The sequence below is a fragment of the Eptatretus burgeri genome, chromosome 6, assembly GCF_056783735.1.
Source record: "Eptatretus burgeri isolate ZD-2024b chromosome 6, Ebu_testis_v1, whole genome shotgun sequence".
Taxonomy (NCBI): Eukaryota; Metazoa; Chordata; class Myxini; order Myxiniformes; family Myxinidae; genus Eptatretus; species Eptatretus burgeri.
In genome coordinates, this window is record NC_140966.1 from 82,592,267 (window position 1) to 82,611,413 (window position 19,147).

Here is a 19,147-nt window from a genome sequence, read left to right on the forward strand (position 1 = left end):
TTGTCAACCGCCCTCAAATCATACATACTCTTCCTCTTCCTTCGTCTCAGAAACTGATAACACACAACCCCTCAAACAACGGGCACTCTCACGCCTCACTCATCCGTGCCAATTATCTTACTAGGAGGAGTGGGCGGGGCTGGTGCTGTCTCATTAACAGGAGAGAGGAGGGGCTTGATGTCCGTTGCCAAAGGTAAAGGCAAAGGGCGTGTCATAGGTGCACCTGGCAACATGGCTGAAGGAAATAAAGATGTCATCTTGCCTCCAAATTGGCCAGCTCGTCCAGCCTGTGAGGAAAAGAAAAAAAACAAGCAGAAAATCCGAAGAAAATATGAAACCAAGAAGGTCAAATTGAAATAAATCAAGGAATTCCAAAATATCACCCCAATGGTCAAATTGCATGTCAACACGACCTACCAAATACCTGTTCTGGAGTGGTATATCCGAGCTGTCTGGGTCGCCTCTCATTGTTTTTAATACACAATGATTGTAAACAGTTGTTTGGAATCTATATTCACATATTTTCTCCATGTAAGAGTAAACACAAAGGTGTTTGTAAATCCTTCATCTGCACAACCACATTATCCCTGTAAAAACACTTATATTTAAACTTCTATAACATTGCAATGGCTTCATCAGTCTTGTGAGAGTTACAAATGTAACTGTTCATCTGATCATGATGAAAACTTGTCATATACTGTAATCCCTGAATCGAAGTCCTGTAACAAATGTGAAAGATTCTTATTGAATCAAAAGGTTTGTGTTCTATTTTTTTTAACCTGCAAATAAATAATTTGATTCTGAAATTTCCATAGATAACCAAACACAGCCGGTAAGCCAAAGATGGATTGCTGATGAAAGCAAAGCAAGTTTCTCAGGTGTAAGTAAACCATCTTTTCATCTGGAGATGTGTATTCCACAAGCTTCATTGTATGCAGCGAACGTCATGGTCTGATTTTTACTCACAGAGAAAAAATAATGCAAATAATCCTCGCTGCCCCACCAACCCCCACACCCAACCAAAAACGAAAAAAAAAACATTGTACATACAGTGGCCTGCAAAATTATTCACCCTCCCTCCAAAGTTTTCACATTCTGATGCCATCTGAGCTTATTTCATGATGCTTTCAAATCAAATGTAATATATGGAGACTTCACAAACTATTCCAAAGTGATGAAGCTTTAAAAATTGCAGATAAAATGTCCCTTTGATTGCAGAAAAATCCATCATCAAGAAGTGGAAGATGCATCATACCACCTGGACTCGAACCAGATCAGATCCCCATCCAAACTTAGCAGCAGTGCAAAGAGAAAACTGGTTTGGGATGTCACTATAAATCCAACAATGACTTTCAAAGATCTGCAAGGCTCGATATCTGAGATGGGGGTCAGTGTTCATCAATCAACAATATCCCGTTCCCTCCACAAAGCTCGTCTCCAAGGACAGGTGGAAAGAAAGAAGCAATTACTGAAAATGATGCAACTAAAAGCTCGTATGGAGTTTGTGAAAAAGCATCTTGATGATGTGAAGAAAGGTTTTCTGGTCAGACGAGACAAAAATTGAACGTTTTGGTCTAAATTCAAAGCGTTACATGTGAGACGAGCTTAACACAATACATCACACAGTCAACACCATCCCTACTGTCAAGCATGGTGGTGGCAACATCATGTTGTGGGGCTGTTATAAATCAGCAGGGACGAGCAAGCTTGTCCGGATGGAAGGGATAATGGACGGTACAAAGTAGAGGAGAATCCTTGATGAAAACCTGCTTGAGTCAGCCATGAATCTGAAACTGGGTAGGAGATTCACATTTCAGTAGGGCAATGATCCGAAGCACAAAGCTAAAGCCACACTGGAGTAGCTGAATAATAATAAAATAAATGTTCTTGAGTGGCCCAGTCAAAGTCCTGACTTCAACCCAATTGAACATTTATGGTGAGACTTGAAGATTGCAGTCCATCGACGATCCCCATCAAACTTGGCAAAACGAGATAAATTCAGACCAGGTCACTCTACCCTGGATATGCTGCTTCTGCTTTCCTAACAATGGATGGAGATCCTCAATGCCAGACATGAAATCAGAGCCGTATCCCTGGACATATCACGTGCCTTCGATATGGTCTGGCACCCTGCCCTGCTCACCAAACTCTCTACCTATGGAACAAAGGACATCTCCACTCATGGTTCGCAGACTTTCTCTCCTGTCACAGCCAACGTGTGGCCCAAAATGGAGTTCTTTCATCCCCTCTTCCTGTCCAGGCTGGAGTTCCTCAAGGCAGCGTTCTGGGCCCTATGCTTTTTCTGGTTTTCATCAATGATCTCTTTGACTCTCTGGAAAATCCTCTTTATCTCTTTGCAGATGACTCCACCCTCTGCCGTACCATGTCATCCATCAGATCAGCAAGCAGCAGCCTCTTCACTCTGCAAATCTGGATAAAATCACAAGCTGGTCCAACATGTGGAACATGCCTTTCAATCCTGGCATATCTCACACTCTTACTATGTCTCTCCAAAAGGACCATCTGGAACCCTCCCCCCCCGCCCCCAACCCCCCATCGACTTTCTCAACAATCCTCTCGAAGAAGTTCTTTCATTCAAGCTTCTGGATCTCACAATCTGCCATGATCTTTCCTGGGAAAGCCAAATCTCCAAGCTGGCTTGCAAAGCCAGTCACTGACTGGGCATCCTCCGTCATGCAGTCCTTTTTTGGCACACCTGAGCTCCTGACTCCAAACAAAGCTTTTGTCCGCAGCGTGATCGAGTACTGCTCTCCCCTCTCGGCTGGTGATCCTGCCTCTCACCTTTCTCAGCTTCATGCTGTGGAAATCAAGGCATTTAGGATCATTGGTATCTCCCACGGTGAGGCTGTCTTTGGGTCTCTCACTCTCTCACCACAGTAGATAGGTGGTCTTTCTGTCTTTTACCGTCTCTCCTCTGGCCTCCCCCCCCCCACAACCACCCTGCTCTGTCTGAGATATGTCCCCCTCATATTTCCACAGGATGCTCAAGATCCGCCAGCAACCCCCTTCTGGTAAAACTACTAAAATCAAGAATCACTGCTCACCTTCACTCTTTCATTCCTCTTTTTCCCCACCTTGGGAACAAACTCCCGAGCTCTCTTCAATCCCACTCTTCCCTCCAGGTCTTCAAAACAGGAGTTCACCACCATCTCTTATCTTCCTCCATTCAAAACCACAATATTTTCTATCCCCATTGCGGGGGGGGGGGTGTCATGTGGCCCTTTTGGAGGGAGGGAGGCAGTGAGTGTGTGAGATTTGTTTGGATTGAAAGACATATTCCAAGTGGTTGACCATCTTGTGATTGTGTTGACATTGAGCCAGGCCGCTGTCTCATAAATAGGTCACCCTTAGACTTCATGCTCCATGGTATTCAGATGCCATTCAAAGACATAGGTAGGATTTAAGAAGAATCGAGCAGTCAGCCCTTATGTCATGATTTCCGGTTCACAAGGAGATGTACCACAGTCCATGTGAACCATTTAACAAACTATTTCCAACACCTCTGACCAACAGACTTTTTGGGGTGGGAAAGAGTCTTTATTTGCTTGCCCCAAAAATGACTCCACCCAAACATCAGTGTCCGTGACAGATAGCCAACTCCTTTGGTGACTTCTTCATTAAGATCAGTCTTCTGCGAGACAAGTTCAATCTTCATCAATGATCTCACCGACTCTCAAATCCTCTGGATCTCTTTGCTTTTGACTCTACCCTCTGCTGTAAAATCCCTCATCCTTCAGATAGACAGGCTGGAGGCTCTTTTCTTTCTCCAGACCTTGAAATAAAAATCACAACCTGGCCAAGCACTTGGAATATGTCTTTCAATCAAGACAAATCTCACACTCACACTCTCTCCAAAAGGACCATCTGGGCAAACCACATTTCAAATCTGGTTTCCAAAGCCAGTTGGTGACTCGGCATTCTCAATCACACAAAGTCCTGCCACACACCTGAACTCCTGTCCAGCTACAAGGCCATTATCCACAGATTGGAGTACTGCTCTCCCCTCTGGGCTGGCTCCCCTATCTCACTTCTTGCTCAGCTTGACGCCATGGAAACCAAAGCCGTCAAGATTATTGGAATCTCCTATGATGAAGCTAAGTCAATGGGCCTATCGCTTTCCATCGTAGATAGATCGGTGGTATCTGTATTATATCTTATCTTATCTCCTCTCCTCTCCTCTCCTCTCCTCTCCTCTCCTCTCCTCTCCTCTCCTCTCCTCTCTCTCTCTCTCTCTCTGTGTGCTTTTCCTGCCCCCAGCTTTCTTCAGGGCGCATGCGGTCTCTGCCAGCAACCTTGTTCTGGTGAAACTCCCAAAATTCAGAAGTACTGATCACGTCCACTCATTCGTTCTTCTTTTTCCCCACCTGTGGAACGAACTTCCACATTCGCTTTAACCTCATTCTTCTCTCCAAATCGTCAAGACAGCTGTTCACCACCATCTCAGACCATTCCCCATCAAAAACCATGGTCATTTTTTTTTTTAATCTCTGTTAACCCTCCACCAGCCAACCTCTTTCCACAGTTCCAGTTTTTCCTTCCTGAGAGTTTGCTTCTGTATCCATCTTGTCCACCCTGTACGTCCTCCCCTACCCCTCATTCTTATCCACATCCATTATTTCACCATGTCTCCCTCTATTTTGTCCCTAAACCCTGGTGTTGGTGTGTTTCCCCCTATCTTTCTGCTGTTCCTTTTGTTCTGTTATGTTCTGATCCATTCTATGTTCTAGCTCCTGCACATGATTTGACTTTGTATTTTATAAATAAAAACTCAGCACATCCACGAGGATCTGTCAGTTCAAGTCATCGAACATTGCGAAGGATCCATGGAGGAGTTTGATATTGTCAAAGAAGATAAAGTAATCATCATAATGAAGGCTGTATCCATTGCATCTTGTGAGCTCGACCCCTTACCAATTTCATTGCTGAAAAGATGCATCCCTGTCATACTACTCACTGTAATGAAGTTAGTCAACACTAGTCTGCAAACAGGGGAAGTCCCTGCTTCAATGAAATACACTTTTTTGTCTGCTCAACTGAAGGAGGATAGCCTCCTACGGAAGGAGCCCAGTATCTATCTCCCAATATCTAATCTAAGTTATGTAACAAAGCTAGTTGAAAGGGCAGCTGCTGCTCAAATCAAGTACCTGACTGCCAACGATCTACTGTCCGTTCCCAGCCAGCGCATGGAGCATATCATTATGTTGAGACAGCCCTTCTCAAGGTGCAGAATGATTTACTGCTTGCTCTCGATGGCCACAAAGAAGCTGTCCTCCTACTTTTTTATTTCAGTTCAGCGTTTGATACGATAGACCATCAGATATTGATACAGATACTGCGCAAGTGCTTTGGCTTCATGGGCAAGGTCCTACAGTGGTTTTCTTCAAACTTGGCGAATGCAACACATGCCATTAAAACCAACACGATCAAGTCAGATATATACTGTGACAACTGTGGTATAGCCCAAGGGTCTGTCCTGGGACAGATTACCATTATAATGTACAGTGTTCCAGTTGCTGACATCAGAGCTGCATATGGTATACAAGCAATGGTCCACCGAGATACACAGCTGTATGTCCTGTTCAAACCACCTGAATGTGAGGACATGCTTGGTCGACTAAATGCATGCATTACTGATGTCAAGCTCTGGACAACCCAAAACAAACTTATACTGAATGATTCGAAGATGGAAATCATCCATTTTTCCTCAAAGGTCCTTGCAGTGCCCCACCCCCTGACTATGGGCAGTTGGCGATGTCAACGTGACTCCCATTGTCCATGCAGGAAATCTTGGTGCTGTCATGGATCGTCACCTAACCATGGAAGAACACATGAAGAATGTTTGTCATTCCGCCAACGCAATAAGATGTATTGGGTAAATTCAGAACTATCCTATGAAGCAAGATACACTTATTTTGGCACACTCGTTTGTTACTAGGTGACTAGATGCCTGCAAAAGTCCATTTTATGGTCTGTCACATTCTGCCGTTCATCACCTTCAACAGCTACGAAACACTGCTGCTAGAGTTGTCGAGAAAGTTCCAAGAAGGAAACAAATCTCACAAATGCTAAAACACTTCTATTAGCTTCCTATTGCCAAAAGAACTGTGTTCAGGATCCTTCTACTCACCTATAAATCACAAAATAGCATGGACCCATCCTACATAACGGATATGATTATCCCTTTTGTACGGACATGATTACACACCTTGAAATGCACAGAACAATGGTTCCTTAGTGTCCCATAAGTCTCAACCCAATACTGTGGTTACTGAGCATTTGAAGTAGCTATGGTGGCTGAGCACCAACCCTCGACACATCCGTCAGGCAACCAGTCTGAAAATATTCAAAATATTGCTCAAAACATAATTTTCGCAAAAACTAGATTAAAATTTTTGATGTTAATTGTTCCAGTTGGTTTATTCATAATAACAACTTGCAGGAAGTGCTTAATTTAAATGGTCAGGTATTATCTTTGTTCTTTATTTTTATAATAGCTTGTACTTCATATGACACATGATGTATAATTGAAAATATATGATTTGGAATAGTGGAATTTATTTGATTATATTTGGCCCAATGAGTATATTGTGTAATTTTCATTTGAATTTATTTGTTGTGAAACATGTAGAGCATATTAAGTTCTTACTATGTGTTATATAAACTCAGCATTATTGTTATTATTATTATTATTATTATTATTAGGGTACCCTTTGAGTACAGGGTACCCTATTGTTTTTCTTCTGTTTATTATTACGCATTATTATTATTTTTCTTCCGCCGTAAATTTGCAAAATTTCCAAATTTTTTCGCTTTAAATGCCATTTTCTCAGAAATGGTAAGACCAATCGACACAAAATTTTCACCAAATATGTATCTTTTTTGATAGCATACATAATTGATAATTGTGACGTCATAGGTCACGTGATACGGGCGCCATCTTGAAAAAACAGATAAACTTTGGACCTCTGTATCTCTGAAACCTTCTAGGGTAAAAAAATTTCGCTTGATACATTTTAACAAGCTCCCTCTCGGGAATACGTGTGATTTTTTTCGTGACGTCATCAGTGAAGAGGTATCCCAGTAAAAATTCGTCAAGTAGAACGGCACATGGCAAAAATTTGAAATTTCTTGAGCATCATCTACACATAAATTCATCGTAGAAAAAAAAATTTTTGACGTCATCGGTGACGTAATTCGGCCGCCATCTTGTTTTTTAGTGTTTTTTTTTTAAAAAATCTTCTTCTCCAGAAGGGCTGGACAGATTAAGGCGAAACTTTACAGGTACATTCCCCCTGAGGTCCTCTTTCAAGTTTGTTAATTTGTTGTTGATACGTCACATGGTTTGGTGGCCATCTTGAAAAAACCCTAAAACCTTCAAACATCTTCTCCAGAAGCGCTGGTCCAATGAAGGCGAGATTTCAGAACTATATTCGTGACATGTATGCGATGCAAGTTTGTTAATTTCAAAGTGGTAGGTCACATGGTTTGGCCGCCATGTTGGATTTAAGAAAAATATTAAATAATGTTTTCTCTGGTATTTCATAAGCCATCGAAGCGAAAATTTGCAAGTGCCTTCCTCCCTCAAGTCTGCATACATGGTAAAAAAATTTTTAACTCAGAAGTCACATGGTTTGGCGGTCATCTTGGATAGAAAAATAGACCTTATCCGATTTACACGAAACTTAACACACTTGTTCAGTTCGACGATTGAAAGCAGAATTTAAATTTTGATGCCATAGGTCACAAGGTTTGGCAGCCATCTTGGATTGAAAATGAATAAATTTTAAAAATCTAGTTCTCACCCCCTTTTGAGGTACGACACAACGTTTGGCAGCCATAGTGGATTGAAGGAAAAATATTAATTAATGTTTACTCTGGAACTACTGCATCAATAAATGTGAAACATCACCTTTATGGTGGAACAGTCATGCGGAATGAGGGTTTCAAATTTCAACGGGATCGGGCCCAGGGTTTGGAAGCCATGTTGGTTTTAAGAAAAATATTAAATAATGTTTTCTCTGGAACTGCTTAACCTTGCAAAGCGAAAATTTGCACTTATCGTCTCCCATCGTGTTTGCACATGTGGTGAAATTTATAATGTCACAAGTCACATGGTTTGGCCGCCATCTTGGATTGAAGGATAAATATTAATTAATATTTACTCTGGAACCGCTGCTTCTGTATATACGAAACTTCACATTTGTAATTTAGCCAACATGTGAAACAAGAGTTTAAAATTTCAACCTGATCGGTCACACAGTTTGGCAGCCAGAATTATTTAATTATTTGAATCTGTTCGCCAGTAATAAGGAAATTGAATGCTTTGTGCTGCCCGGTTCGTAGCTTTTCAGTCCCATGCCATATCGAAGCAGGCCTCCGTTTGTATCACTCTTCAATCATGTTTTTTCTGGAACCACTTTCTCGATGAATGCGAAACTTTGCGACTGTCATCTGCAGAAAGTCCCATGTTGTATCAAAGGTGGACGGACTGGGTACCCGGTCATCACTGCCAGCAGTTATAAAGTGGCAGTTCTAGTTACTATTATTATTATTATTAATGCATCAACCAGGTGAACTTGCTCAAATTTTTGTAACATTGCTCAAACACAATGAATCAAGAAATACTACCTTTGGTTGAAATGAGTGAGCTACAGCAAATGCGTAGCATTTCATTTTGGTGCAAAGTTCTACAGCAACAAAGATGCATAAGCATGATTGAGGAGGATAGAGCATCTATTATGGAGGAGCATAAATAACACTATGAGCAAGAATGTATCTTGTGAATATTCTAAGCATAGATCTGGTGTATATACGTCGAGCACATGCTTGAAACGACATGGAGCATGGGCTTGGAACTGCATTGAGCATGGGCTTGAAACTACAGAGCATGGGCTTAGAACTACGGAGCATGGGCTTGGAACTACGGAGCACGGGATTGGAACTACGGAGCACGGGCTTGGAACTATGTGGAGCATAGGCTTGAAACTACATGGAGCATGGGCTTGGAACTGCATGGAGCATGAGCTTGGAACTACGGAGCACGGGCTTGAAACTATGTGGAGCACAGGCCTGGAACTACATGCTCCATTTTGTCCATCCGTGATTTGTAAAGACAGAGGGGAAAGCTTGATTAATGAATACACTCAATTTACAAGGTTAATGCATCGTGATAAGTTAACATGCACTTGATATGACATAGCACAGGTAACTGTGCCCAACATACTATTGTTTGGTAATTATCGAGTTTCTGGCCAAAAGGCTGCAAGGGTGGCTCCAAATGCTACAGTTTCACTGCCAGGCATGACTGCACTCATTACGACAATGTTCCCCTGTAAATCTCAGAGGAGTTTTTTAAGCCCCAAGCCAGGCATCAATCTGCTGGGGGCTTATATTTTGGGTCCTGTCGGTCCATCCATCCGTCTGTTTGTCCTTCCATCAGTCCACAGCCACTACTTCAAAATGACTTGCACGCATTTCTTTAATATTCGGCACATGTATGCATTAATATCTGGGCATGAGTCACATCAAATGATTTCGAGATCAAGCAAATTTGGAACTTTGGGAATTATTTTTTCTTCAATGGGAGAGCATATTACAGGATTGTAGATGCCTTCGGGAATCATTATATATTTCTATACACTTTACCAACACTGCAACGCCATACCACCTTTAATTATTTATAAACACTTTATCATTCACACTGCCAACACACTACTTTGACAGGTTCCTTTTATTTAGAAATACTACCATCTCCAATACTGACATACCACCTTGAACTCTTTATTTAAAGTTATATTCGAACACACTTGTGCAGGCCACTGTATATACTAGCAAGGGTACCCGGCGCTGTCCGGCTGGGTGCAGACCTTTTCTGGGAGATCTTGGGATGTGTTGCAAGTTGAAAAGCAATGGAGTTATTGGCCTCATGGTGGTTACCTTTTGGCATACCATGTCTACATCTTTTTGCATTTTTACCCGGCATACTCGAAGAAAGGTGGGGTTAAGCAATTGGTTCACCTTTTCTGTCTGTCTGTCCTGTCTGTCTGTCTGTCCTGTCTGTCTGTCTGTCTAAGGACATCAGTCTATGATCGAGGAACTGCTTAATTTCAATTCAGATCTACATTTTGAATACTGGAGAACATGAATAGGAACATGAATCAGAACACAAACCTGCAGTTGAGCAGTACTTTGACTCTGAAATTGGCAAATGGATGAAATCTCATCCCGATCACGCATGTGCACAGAACAGTAAAGTAGTTGTTTTAATCTGTCTACCTGTCTGGCAGTCAAACAAAATTGAAAATCATTCCAAACAGGAAACTTACTGTTTTTAGGAATGCCATAATGGACACAAACAACAGGCACGAATAACTAATTTAGTGTGTTAAATAAGGTAGTGCAAAAGACAGTGCATCAATGGCAGTAAACTTCCGAAAAAAGTTTTTTTTTCCTACAGCTTTTAAAATATTTGTTTTCTTCCAATTGGACTACAAAGTTGAACACTGGAGAACACAAATCTCCTTCTTGGAACTTTCAAAAACCTTCAGTTTAGCAATACTTGGAAAACTATTTACGCCGTATCTTGCCCTGAGGGCAGAGTAACTATGAGAATATTGAGATTCGGCATTCAGACAAATATGGGAGTGCCTAGCGCTGCTTGTTTAATGCAAAACAGAAGCCTGGTGTTGACTTAGTGGTTAGGGAGTTGGCTTGGGATCTTAGGCTCCTGAATTTGAGCCTTGTTGTCCGCTGAATTAACACCAGGTGGGGCTGACTCAGCCTATCATCCTTCTAAGGTCAGTGAAATGAGCACCAGTGCACTGGTATAGGGGCACAGCATCATTGGTATAGATGCATCCCCCCCCCCCCAAAAAAGATAGCTATCCAGCTGCCATATGCAAGAAAAAGAAGTGCTAAATGCAAAGCAACAGTTGAAAAGACCCTTCCCATGTCATTTTTTCTCAAGACTGCATGGGGTAGGGTGTTCTTTGAACACTTTAATTTGAAATTTTTATATTATTCGTTTCTGTACTTTGTAAAAATGTAAATACATTTTTACAAAGTTTACAAAGACCAACTTTTTACAAAGACCAACTTTATTTAACGTCTGTCGTGCTTCAATGACGACAAGTTGACGACAAACTGCACAACTGCGTGTGTGCATGCGTGCCTGCAAGCTTTACGGATGGAAAAAAGTTCCTGTACTCTGTACACGTGCCTCACGACTGCGATGATTATCGTATTTATAAGATTACTAGCAGTTTACCCATCATCTGGGTGCGTGCAGTTTGCACATTATTTCCTGAATGAAAGGTCATTTCTTGCAATGGAAAGGTCTGACGGATCTAAAGAGGTAAAGGTCTAATGGTCTGAAGGTTTAATAGCCTGAAACATCTCAAGGTCAAATTGAAAAAGGTCGAGACGGAATCACGGTGCAATATTCAATATATATATATATATATATATATATATATATATATATATATATATATATATATATATATATATATATATATATTCTTTTCTTTTTTTTAAACCTCATTTCAAGAACAAGGGTGATGTACAGAGCTGTGGTAATTACAGAGGGATAAAGTTGTTAAGCCACACCATGAAGTTGTGGGAAAGAGTAGTGGAAGCTCGGTTGAGAGGAGAGGTGATGATTTGTGAGCAGCAATATGGGTTTATGCCAGGAAAGAGCACCACTGATGTGATGTTTTCTTTGAGAATGTTGATGGAGAAGTACAGGGAAGGCCAGAAGGAGTTACATTGTGTGTTTGTGGATTTAGAGAAAGCTTATGATAGGGTGCCAAGAGAGGTGTTGTGGCATTGTATGAGGAAGTCGGGAGTGGTAGAGAAGGATGTGAGGGTGGTGCAGGATATGTATGAGGACAGTGTGACAGCAGTGAGGTGTGCGGTAGGAATGACGGACCGGTTTAAGGTAGAGGTGGGATTGCACCAAGGATCGACTCTGGGCCCTTTCCTGTTTGCAATGGTGATGGACAGGTTGACGGATGAGATCAGACTGGAGTCTCCATGAACTATGATGTTCACGGATGACATCATGATCTGTAAGGAGAGTAGGGAGCAGGCTGAGGCGAGCCTCATGAGGTGGAGGTACGCAGGGAGAGAAGGGGAATGATAGTCAGTAGGAGTAAGACGGAGTACATGTGCGTAAATGAGAGGGAAGGTGGTGGTATGGTGCGGTTGCAAGGAGTTGAGGTGGGGAAGGTGGATGGGTTTAAATACTTGGGATGAACTGTCCAAAGTAACTGAGAGTGTGGGAGAGAAGTGAAAAAGAGAGTGCAGGCAGGATGGAGTCGGTGGAGAAGAGTTTCAGGAGTGATTTGTGACAGAAGGGTAGCTGCAAGAGTGAAGGGGAAAGTATATAAGACGGTAGTGAGACCAGCTATGCTGTATGGTTTGGAGGCGGTGGCGCTGACAAAAAGATAGGAAGCGGAGCTGGAAGTGGCAGAGTTAAAGATGCTGCGATTATCGTTGGGGGTGACGAGGATGGACAGGATAAGGAATGAGTATATTAGAGGGACAGCGCAGGTAGGACGGTTTGGAGACAAAGTGTGAGGCGAGATTGAGATGGTTTGGACATGTGCACAGGAGCGAAGTGGAGTATATCGGGAGAAGGATGCTGAGGATGGAGCCGCCAAGTAGGAGGAGAAGAGGAAGGCCAAAGAAGAGGTTCATGGATGCGGTGAGGGCGGACATGCGGGTGGTTGGAGTGTCAATGGAAGATGTGGAGGATAGAGCGAAATGGAGACGGATGATCCGCTGTGGCGACCCCAAACGGGGCAGCCGAAAGAAGAAGAAGATGATTGTGGGGGGTCGATGGATGAATTTAATAGGGAGTATAGTGTTGTGTAGAGTTGCTTGGTCCGTGGACGAGTAGAAAGCATCTCAATGTAGTAAGTGGGGAATCTGTGAGCTTCAGTGTTATGTGTCACCACACAAGGGGTGGTGCGGTGTTAATTAGCTTCGGGAGTAAGAATAAGTTCCCCAGTATGTGATTGTCCTCTGTGATTCTCTCAATGTTTTTAATATTTCAAGCTCGGCAATAAAACTGGGGAACGTGTCCTTGAAACCGCAACAAATGGGCAGGAAGTCCCGCCTTCCCGGGTTTGGGGTGAGCAGGCCACGTCCTGGAGGTAGAGGATATGGAGCACACAGGGGAGATAGTGCGAGAGGAAAGGATGGCACATTGCCAGGTGCTTCGGACAACTGCATGGAACGGGAGATCGGTCACCCGTGTGGTTTTGTGAGAGGCATCTGACTGGATAGAACGAGAGAGGACGATAGGTGTGATCAAGGTCGAGGGCAGGCAGGCTTGCACACGTGTGGATTGTGAAAGGTTTCCATCTGGATAGAACAGGAGATCAGCAGAGCGCACACGGTGTGAGGAACGCACGAGGCAGGTGCACCTTAGGAAAGAGGAAGGCTGGCATGTTTTGAGCCTTCATGTGGAAAGCTGCTTGCGGATTGCCTGGCGTACGTCTGCCCTGCCACGAGAGAAGTGACGGCACCATTTGCGCACATGTGCACATGCTGGTGGAAGCGCTCCCCATTCCAAGTTCGACCAGCTCTAAGCCAAGCTGAGTGCCAGTATACTTGAAATGGTGGGGTTTTCTATTTATTTTGGTCACCCTTTGTCTGTATTTGCATCTGTGTGGGAGGCCTCGACAGTGGGATTTATTTTTTATTTTATTTTATTATTATTATTATTATTATTATTATTATTATTATTATTATTATTATGTCCTTTTGAATTCGCATCCCTTGTGAATATTTGTTTTATTAAATGTATTCCTTTTAAGACATTGTTGTATTGTGCTGTCCTGGTGCAGCGGCCCTGTGCTGTGCGTCTCCCCATACTTCTGAGTGGATCGCCTCTCCGCCATTACACCCCGTTAACGCACATGCATTAATCTCCGAGTCTCGGTTATAGCCTTCAAGGGAGAATCTTTGCCCTCCATCCAGGTAGGAGTAACCCCCTGAGCACGACAATATATATATCTCCTCTGCCAGTCTGTCTGTATGTATGTCCGTTGCTCTGTCCGTCCAGGGCGGTGCTTGGCTGACCTGACACCACCCACAATTGGAACCTCAAAATATCAAATCATTCGGCACCATTGTGGTCGCTACTTATAGGCCTTCAGGCCTAAGGGGGGATTCAAAAATTACGTAATGCTATGGCGGAAGAGGGATGTATGTCCAAACGTTACAGAGTGTTACAGAGATGTGTATGTTTCTTGAGCCATTACATCATGCTATCAACCAATGACTGCATTGTTTAATGCACCCTTGTATTGTTTTTTAAATGTAATTTTTGAATGGCCCCAAGGGCCTTTGGCTTCAGGCCTCTCATGCACACTTGAAGACTGAACAACGTGTCTTCTATCAAGAAATAAAGGTACGTTTTCAGGGGGAGGGGGAGGGGGAAGGTTATTTTTGATTACAACCTATGCAGAGGAAATGAGGTAATGCATGTTTTGTTTGGGAGTGATTGAGGCAACGGTGTCCTCTATATCAAAACGATCAAAGAAAACTTTTGTATAATCAAGAGGATTGTTGAGTTTATGGACATTTTGAAACTGAACCATGCGTCATCTATCATGACAGAAAGGTACTTTATGATTACAACCCATGTAATTTTGGTTTTCACCCAAGTTTTCAAGGCTGAATTGTGTGCAAATACAGAATTTATAAACAAACGAGTGCATTTCACATGTGCATGGACATGTAATTCAGTCGCTAGCTAGCGCTTGACCAGCCAGCCGTTCGTTATCAATGGTTTTGAACGGAGTGCATACTTGAATGCTTAAGCCACTTGGCCGGTGCTCTGCAAGAAACTTGATAACTGAACACACCCAATAATACTGAGATAGCCATTTATTGACACGTAATATTAATGAGATTCCAAATAATTGTGGTGACATGATATTAATTATGTAATGATTGATGAAAAATACCTTTTTGCTTTGATGAGTGAGAGGAGGGGAGGACAGACCAATGGGGTTGAATGGTTTGGGGAGAGAGCAAAGTTGGGAGAGAGTTGGAAGAGAGAAGTTGAGACTTCGGGGTGTGTGAATTGAGAGGGTCGATGACTTGATGTTTGTGACGGGAAGGGGGATGGGAATTGAGGACTTGAAGTCACATTTTACATTCCCCCTATGCTCTGCGGGTCCCTGGTAGTGTGTAATTGAGAGGTACTCACAGTCCAATAATATGGGCGTTCCAAAAAGACGCGGACAACTTTGGTTGTTAATATATTTAGAACCACAAATGATATAACGATACCCTTTGGTTTATATGATACAGAAACTCATAAAGTTATCCTTATTTTCAAGTCTGGTGGGTTCATATAAAAGAAAATGACTCCACAGGAGAAAGCTCAGTTTGTTGAATGGTTCATCGAGACGAGATCGGACACGCAAGTTCAGTGTAATTTCCGTTCAAGGTATAGAAAGAATCCGCCATTACGGACGAGTATCATAGAGTGGTCAGGTCAGGTCAAGTATGGGAGCATGCGCCAGAGCAGCGCGTCGCTGCATCCACTTTCCGCTGGTACTCCAGAGGGCCTCCGTTTGGCCATCCTCTTGGCAGATGCCTGGCCCATCCCCATCTCCTTGAGATGCCAATCAACCTGCTGCAATCACGAGTCATGTGGTCGTCCTATTGGCCCCCTCCACTCACGAGATTCCCCCGCTGAGAGAATCTGGTGAGCAGGATCAGCATCAGGAAAACGAGCCACATGTCCATACAGCCGCAGCTGACGCTCACGGTCTATGCAGGTAACAAATATCATTTGAGTCTCTCTCAGCAACCACTCGTTGGACACAACGTCCGACCAGCGATAGCCAAGGATTCTCCGAAGAGACGTGGCACCAATGGAATTAAGACTCTGTCTCAGATCCCTGGTCAGAGTCCAAGTCTCACATCCATAGAGCAAGACTGGAAACACCAAGGACCTAAAGACTTGGACTTTCACCCTCCCGCACAGGTACCGGCAGCGCCACATCCCATGATCCTGTGAATCCTGACTCCCCAGGCCAGACCCAGACGTCTGTTGACCTCTGATTCACAGCCAGCAGAGACATGAATATCACTGCCAAGGTAAGTGAATCTCTCCACGACCTCAACATCCCCACCACAAACAGGTACAGACAAGATAGCAGCATCCAAGATGTCATTGAAAGCCGGGATCTTAGTTTTGACCCAGGAAACCCGTAATCCCAGCAGCTCCGACTCCTCGTTCAGCACCTCGAGGGCCCCAAAAGGATATTTAAAGTCTCCGCAAAGACGACTGCATCATCTGTGAAATCAAGGTCAGAGATCTTGACATTCCCAAACGATGCACCGCAGCTTGATCTCTCCGACATCCTCCCAAGAATCCAGTCCATACAAGTGCTGAAAAGTGTGGGGCCAGAACACACCCCTGACGAACTCCAGTAACAACTGGAAATAAGTCAGAGATGGTATTACCACATCTCACAGCACTCTTCATGCCAGAGTAGAGTTCAGACATCAGATTGATCAGTTTTTGTGGCAGCCCCGCAAAGACCAAGAATCCTCCAGAGGGCATCCCGATTTACTGAATCAAACGCTTTGCAGAGATCAACATAGGCTGCAAGCAGCCCCTGCCGAAACTCTTGTCTGCGTTCGGTGAGGACACGAAGTGCAAGGATACGGTCAATCATTGACCTCTTTGGTGTAAAGCCTGACTGCTCTGGACGCTGGTGCTCAAGCAGATGGTGGCGAACCCTATCAAGAATTATCCGAGCAAAGACCTTGCCCGGCACTGAGAGCAGAGTCACCCCTCGGTAGTTGTTGCAGTCTTGGCAATCACCCTTCCCTTTCCAGAGAGTGGTGCATGAGCTTTGAGGAGACTGGAATTTGTCATAAACAGAAAAGTACCGGTCAATCAAGCACAAGTACAGCAGACGTTGAACAAGTGTATGAATCATATCAACAAAGTCCCTGAAATCAATCCGATGAGCATCCAGAGAATTGGGACGACCAACTACCACCACACAGGATTTTTGCATAAAAGACTGAACCTTTCTGCCAATAAGATGCAGATTCTGAAGGAACTCAAACCAAATGAAGGACCCAAACACAAGGCATTTGCCTTGGAAATGCTCAGTCGCATAGAGGATGACGAAGATTACCTGAAAAAGGTCATGTTCACAGACGAAGCTTGCTTTCATGTATCGGGGAAGGTAAACCACACAATGTGAGGATATGGAGCTCTAAAAACCCCCACGTGATCACTGAACACATACGTGACAGTCCAAAGGCCAATGTGTGGTGTGGCCTTCTCCATGACCGCTTGGTGGATCCGTTTTTCTTTACAGAAGATACAGTGACCTCATCAATTTACATGAACATGTTGGAAGGATTCGCCTTCCCACAGATTGAAGACCTGCAACCCAATGTGATTTTTCAACAGGACGGCACTCTCCCTCATTGGGCCTTTGTTGTTTGAGCCGTCCTGAATGAGAAATTTCCAGATCATTGGATTGGCAGAGATGGACCAACAGCTTGGCCCTCATGATCACCAGACATAAACCCCCGTCGCTTTTTTTCTGTGGGGGTTTGTCAAAGATGTTGTCCACATCACCAAGGTGGCAAACCTGCAGGACCTCGTTCTCGGATCACAGCTGCACATGCACTGGACGCAAACATGCTGAGCCGAACATGGCAAGAACTCGTGTACAGCCTTGACGTCCTGCACGCCACAAACGGAGCTCACATTGAAGTGTATTGATGGTGTGCACAAACTTCATGAGTTTCTGTATCATATAGACCAAAGGGTATCGTTGTTTAATTTGTGGTTCTAAATATATTAACAACCAAAGTTGGCCAGGTTTTTTTGGAACACTCTATACATTATTTAATAAAATAGATTTTAAAAAATTGATCGTGACTCGCTATACGACATTGATTTACCCTTTACATACGATAAACGTGTCTAGCAGTCAGTTATCAACATCATCATCAATTTTAAAAATTCCATCGCAATAGTATTATATGCATAACGAGTCTGGACTGTTTAAGAGTCAATGTTTGAGTGTATTTGATTAATCAAGGTAAAACAAATATTAGTTTCAACAGCCGGGGGTACCTGGGTGGGTGCACCACTACTCTCCGAGCAAGCGAGCAGTTCAGAATGGTAGCGTAGGGCCGTATGTGCTGGCAGGTATGTCTGTTGGATCACCGGTGCTCCAGAAAAGGCCATGTGAGGTGGGGGCATTCCTGCATGAGCAGATGTTGATGAAGATTTAACAATGAGGAACAGTGTTATGTGATTTCAATAGTTGACTGTCTTTTGTTTCTAACAATCAAGAAACCTTGGTTCTCACCCCGTCCCTTCACCCCACTCACAACATGCCCAACCATTTCTAAAAACTTCTCTACTTTTAAACTATTTTTCACTTCCACTGCAACAAGAGGGGGGGGGGCATTTATATTCAATTGGAGGAAGGGGAAGGTATGGAGAAGAAGGCTCAAGGAAACAATGTTGATAAAATGAGGGGAATCAAGAGCGATAAAGAGAAATCGGGATGGTTGGGAATTTAGGAGGAGCAAAAATAATTTCATGGAAGTTGGTGGGCAGGAGATATTATTAACAGGAGGGGAGGGGAATGAATGGATGGGGTATACCGAGGAAGGGAGGTTAAAACATTGCACCATTTTGCAGATGTAATACATGGATAGCCCCAACTTTTCCTCCAGCTTCACACTCAAAGGCTGACTGGACATTTTACCCCAATTGTGGTGACTGCATATGGAACTCTGGTCGGTGTGTACAGTAACACCACCTCTGTGGATGTGCCTTTTACCCCAGAATTCCTTTGAGCAGGAATGCAGGCGTACTTTTGAAACTCTTGCTACATTCCTTCCATGGTAATTGGGTGACTTGAATACTGCATTCAGGCTAAACTTATAGTGTGTTGCCTTGTACAGCACATTCCACTCAGCTTCGACCTGCAGTTTGGGTTTGGGTGGCAACTACGACATGTGATGATATTTTCATTTGCCAAAGGCAACGTAACATGCAGCCACACACCCTATTTTTTATTTTATAAATACAGGAAATATCTCCTACATTGCTGCT

The 19,147-nt window shown here is 43.4% G+C and overlaps 1 protein-coding gene across 10 annotated transcripts in view; it reads right to left on the reverse strand.

Annotated features, from left to right (window-relative positions):
- The window catches only part of LOC147025186 (nuclear factor 1 A-type-like), a 265,419-nt gene that overhangs the window by 15,483 nt on the left and 230,789 nt on the right, over positions 1 to 19,147 (reverse strand). For 7 of the 10 annotated variants that reach the window (XM_085885866.1, XM_085885869.1, XM_085885864.1 and 4 more), the window contains 2 exons: positions 18,155 to 18,285; positions 122 to 287 (listed from right to left, as the gene is read on the reverse strand). In XM_085885866.1, the coding sequence (XP_085741992.1) occupies positions 122 to 287; positions 18,155 to 18,285 (297 nt within the window). Of the gene's footprint in view, positions 1 to 121; positions 288 to 18,154; positions 18,286 to 19,147 lie in introns of those variants that run through there. The other 3 variants (XR_015059376.1, XM_085885868.1, XM_085885872.1) reach the window with 2 other exon arrangements.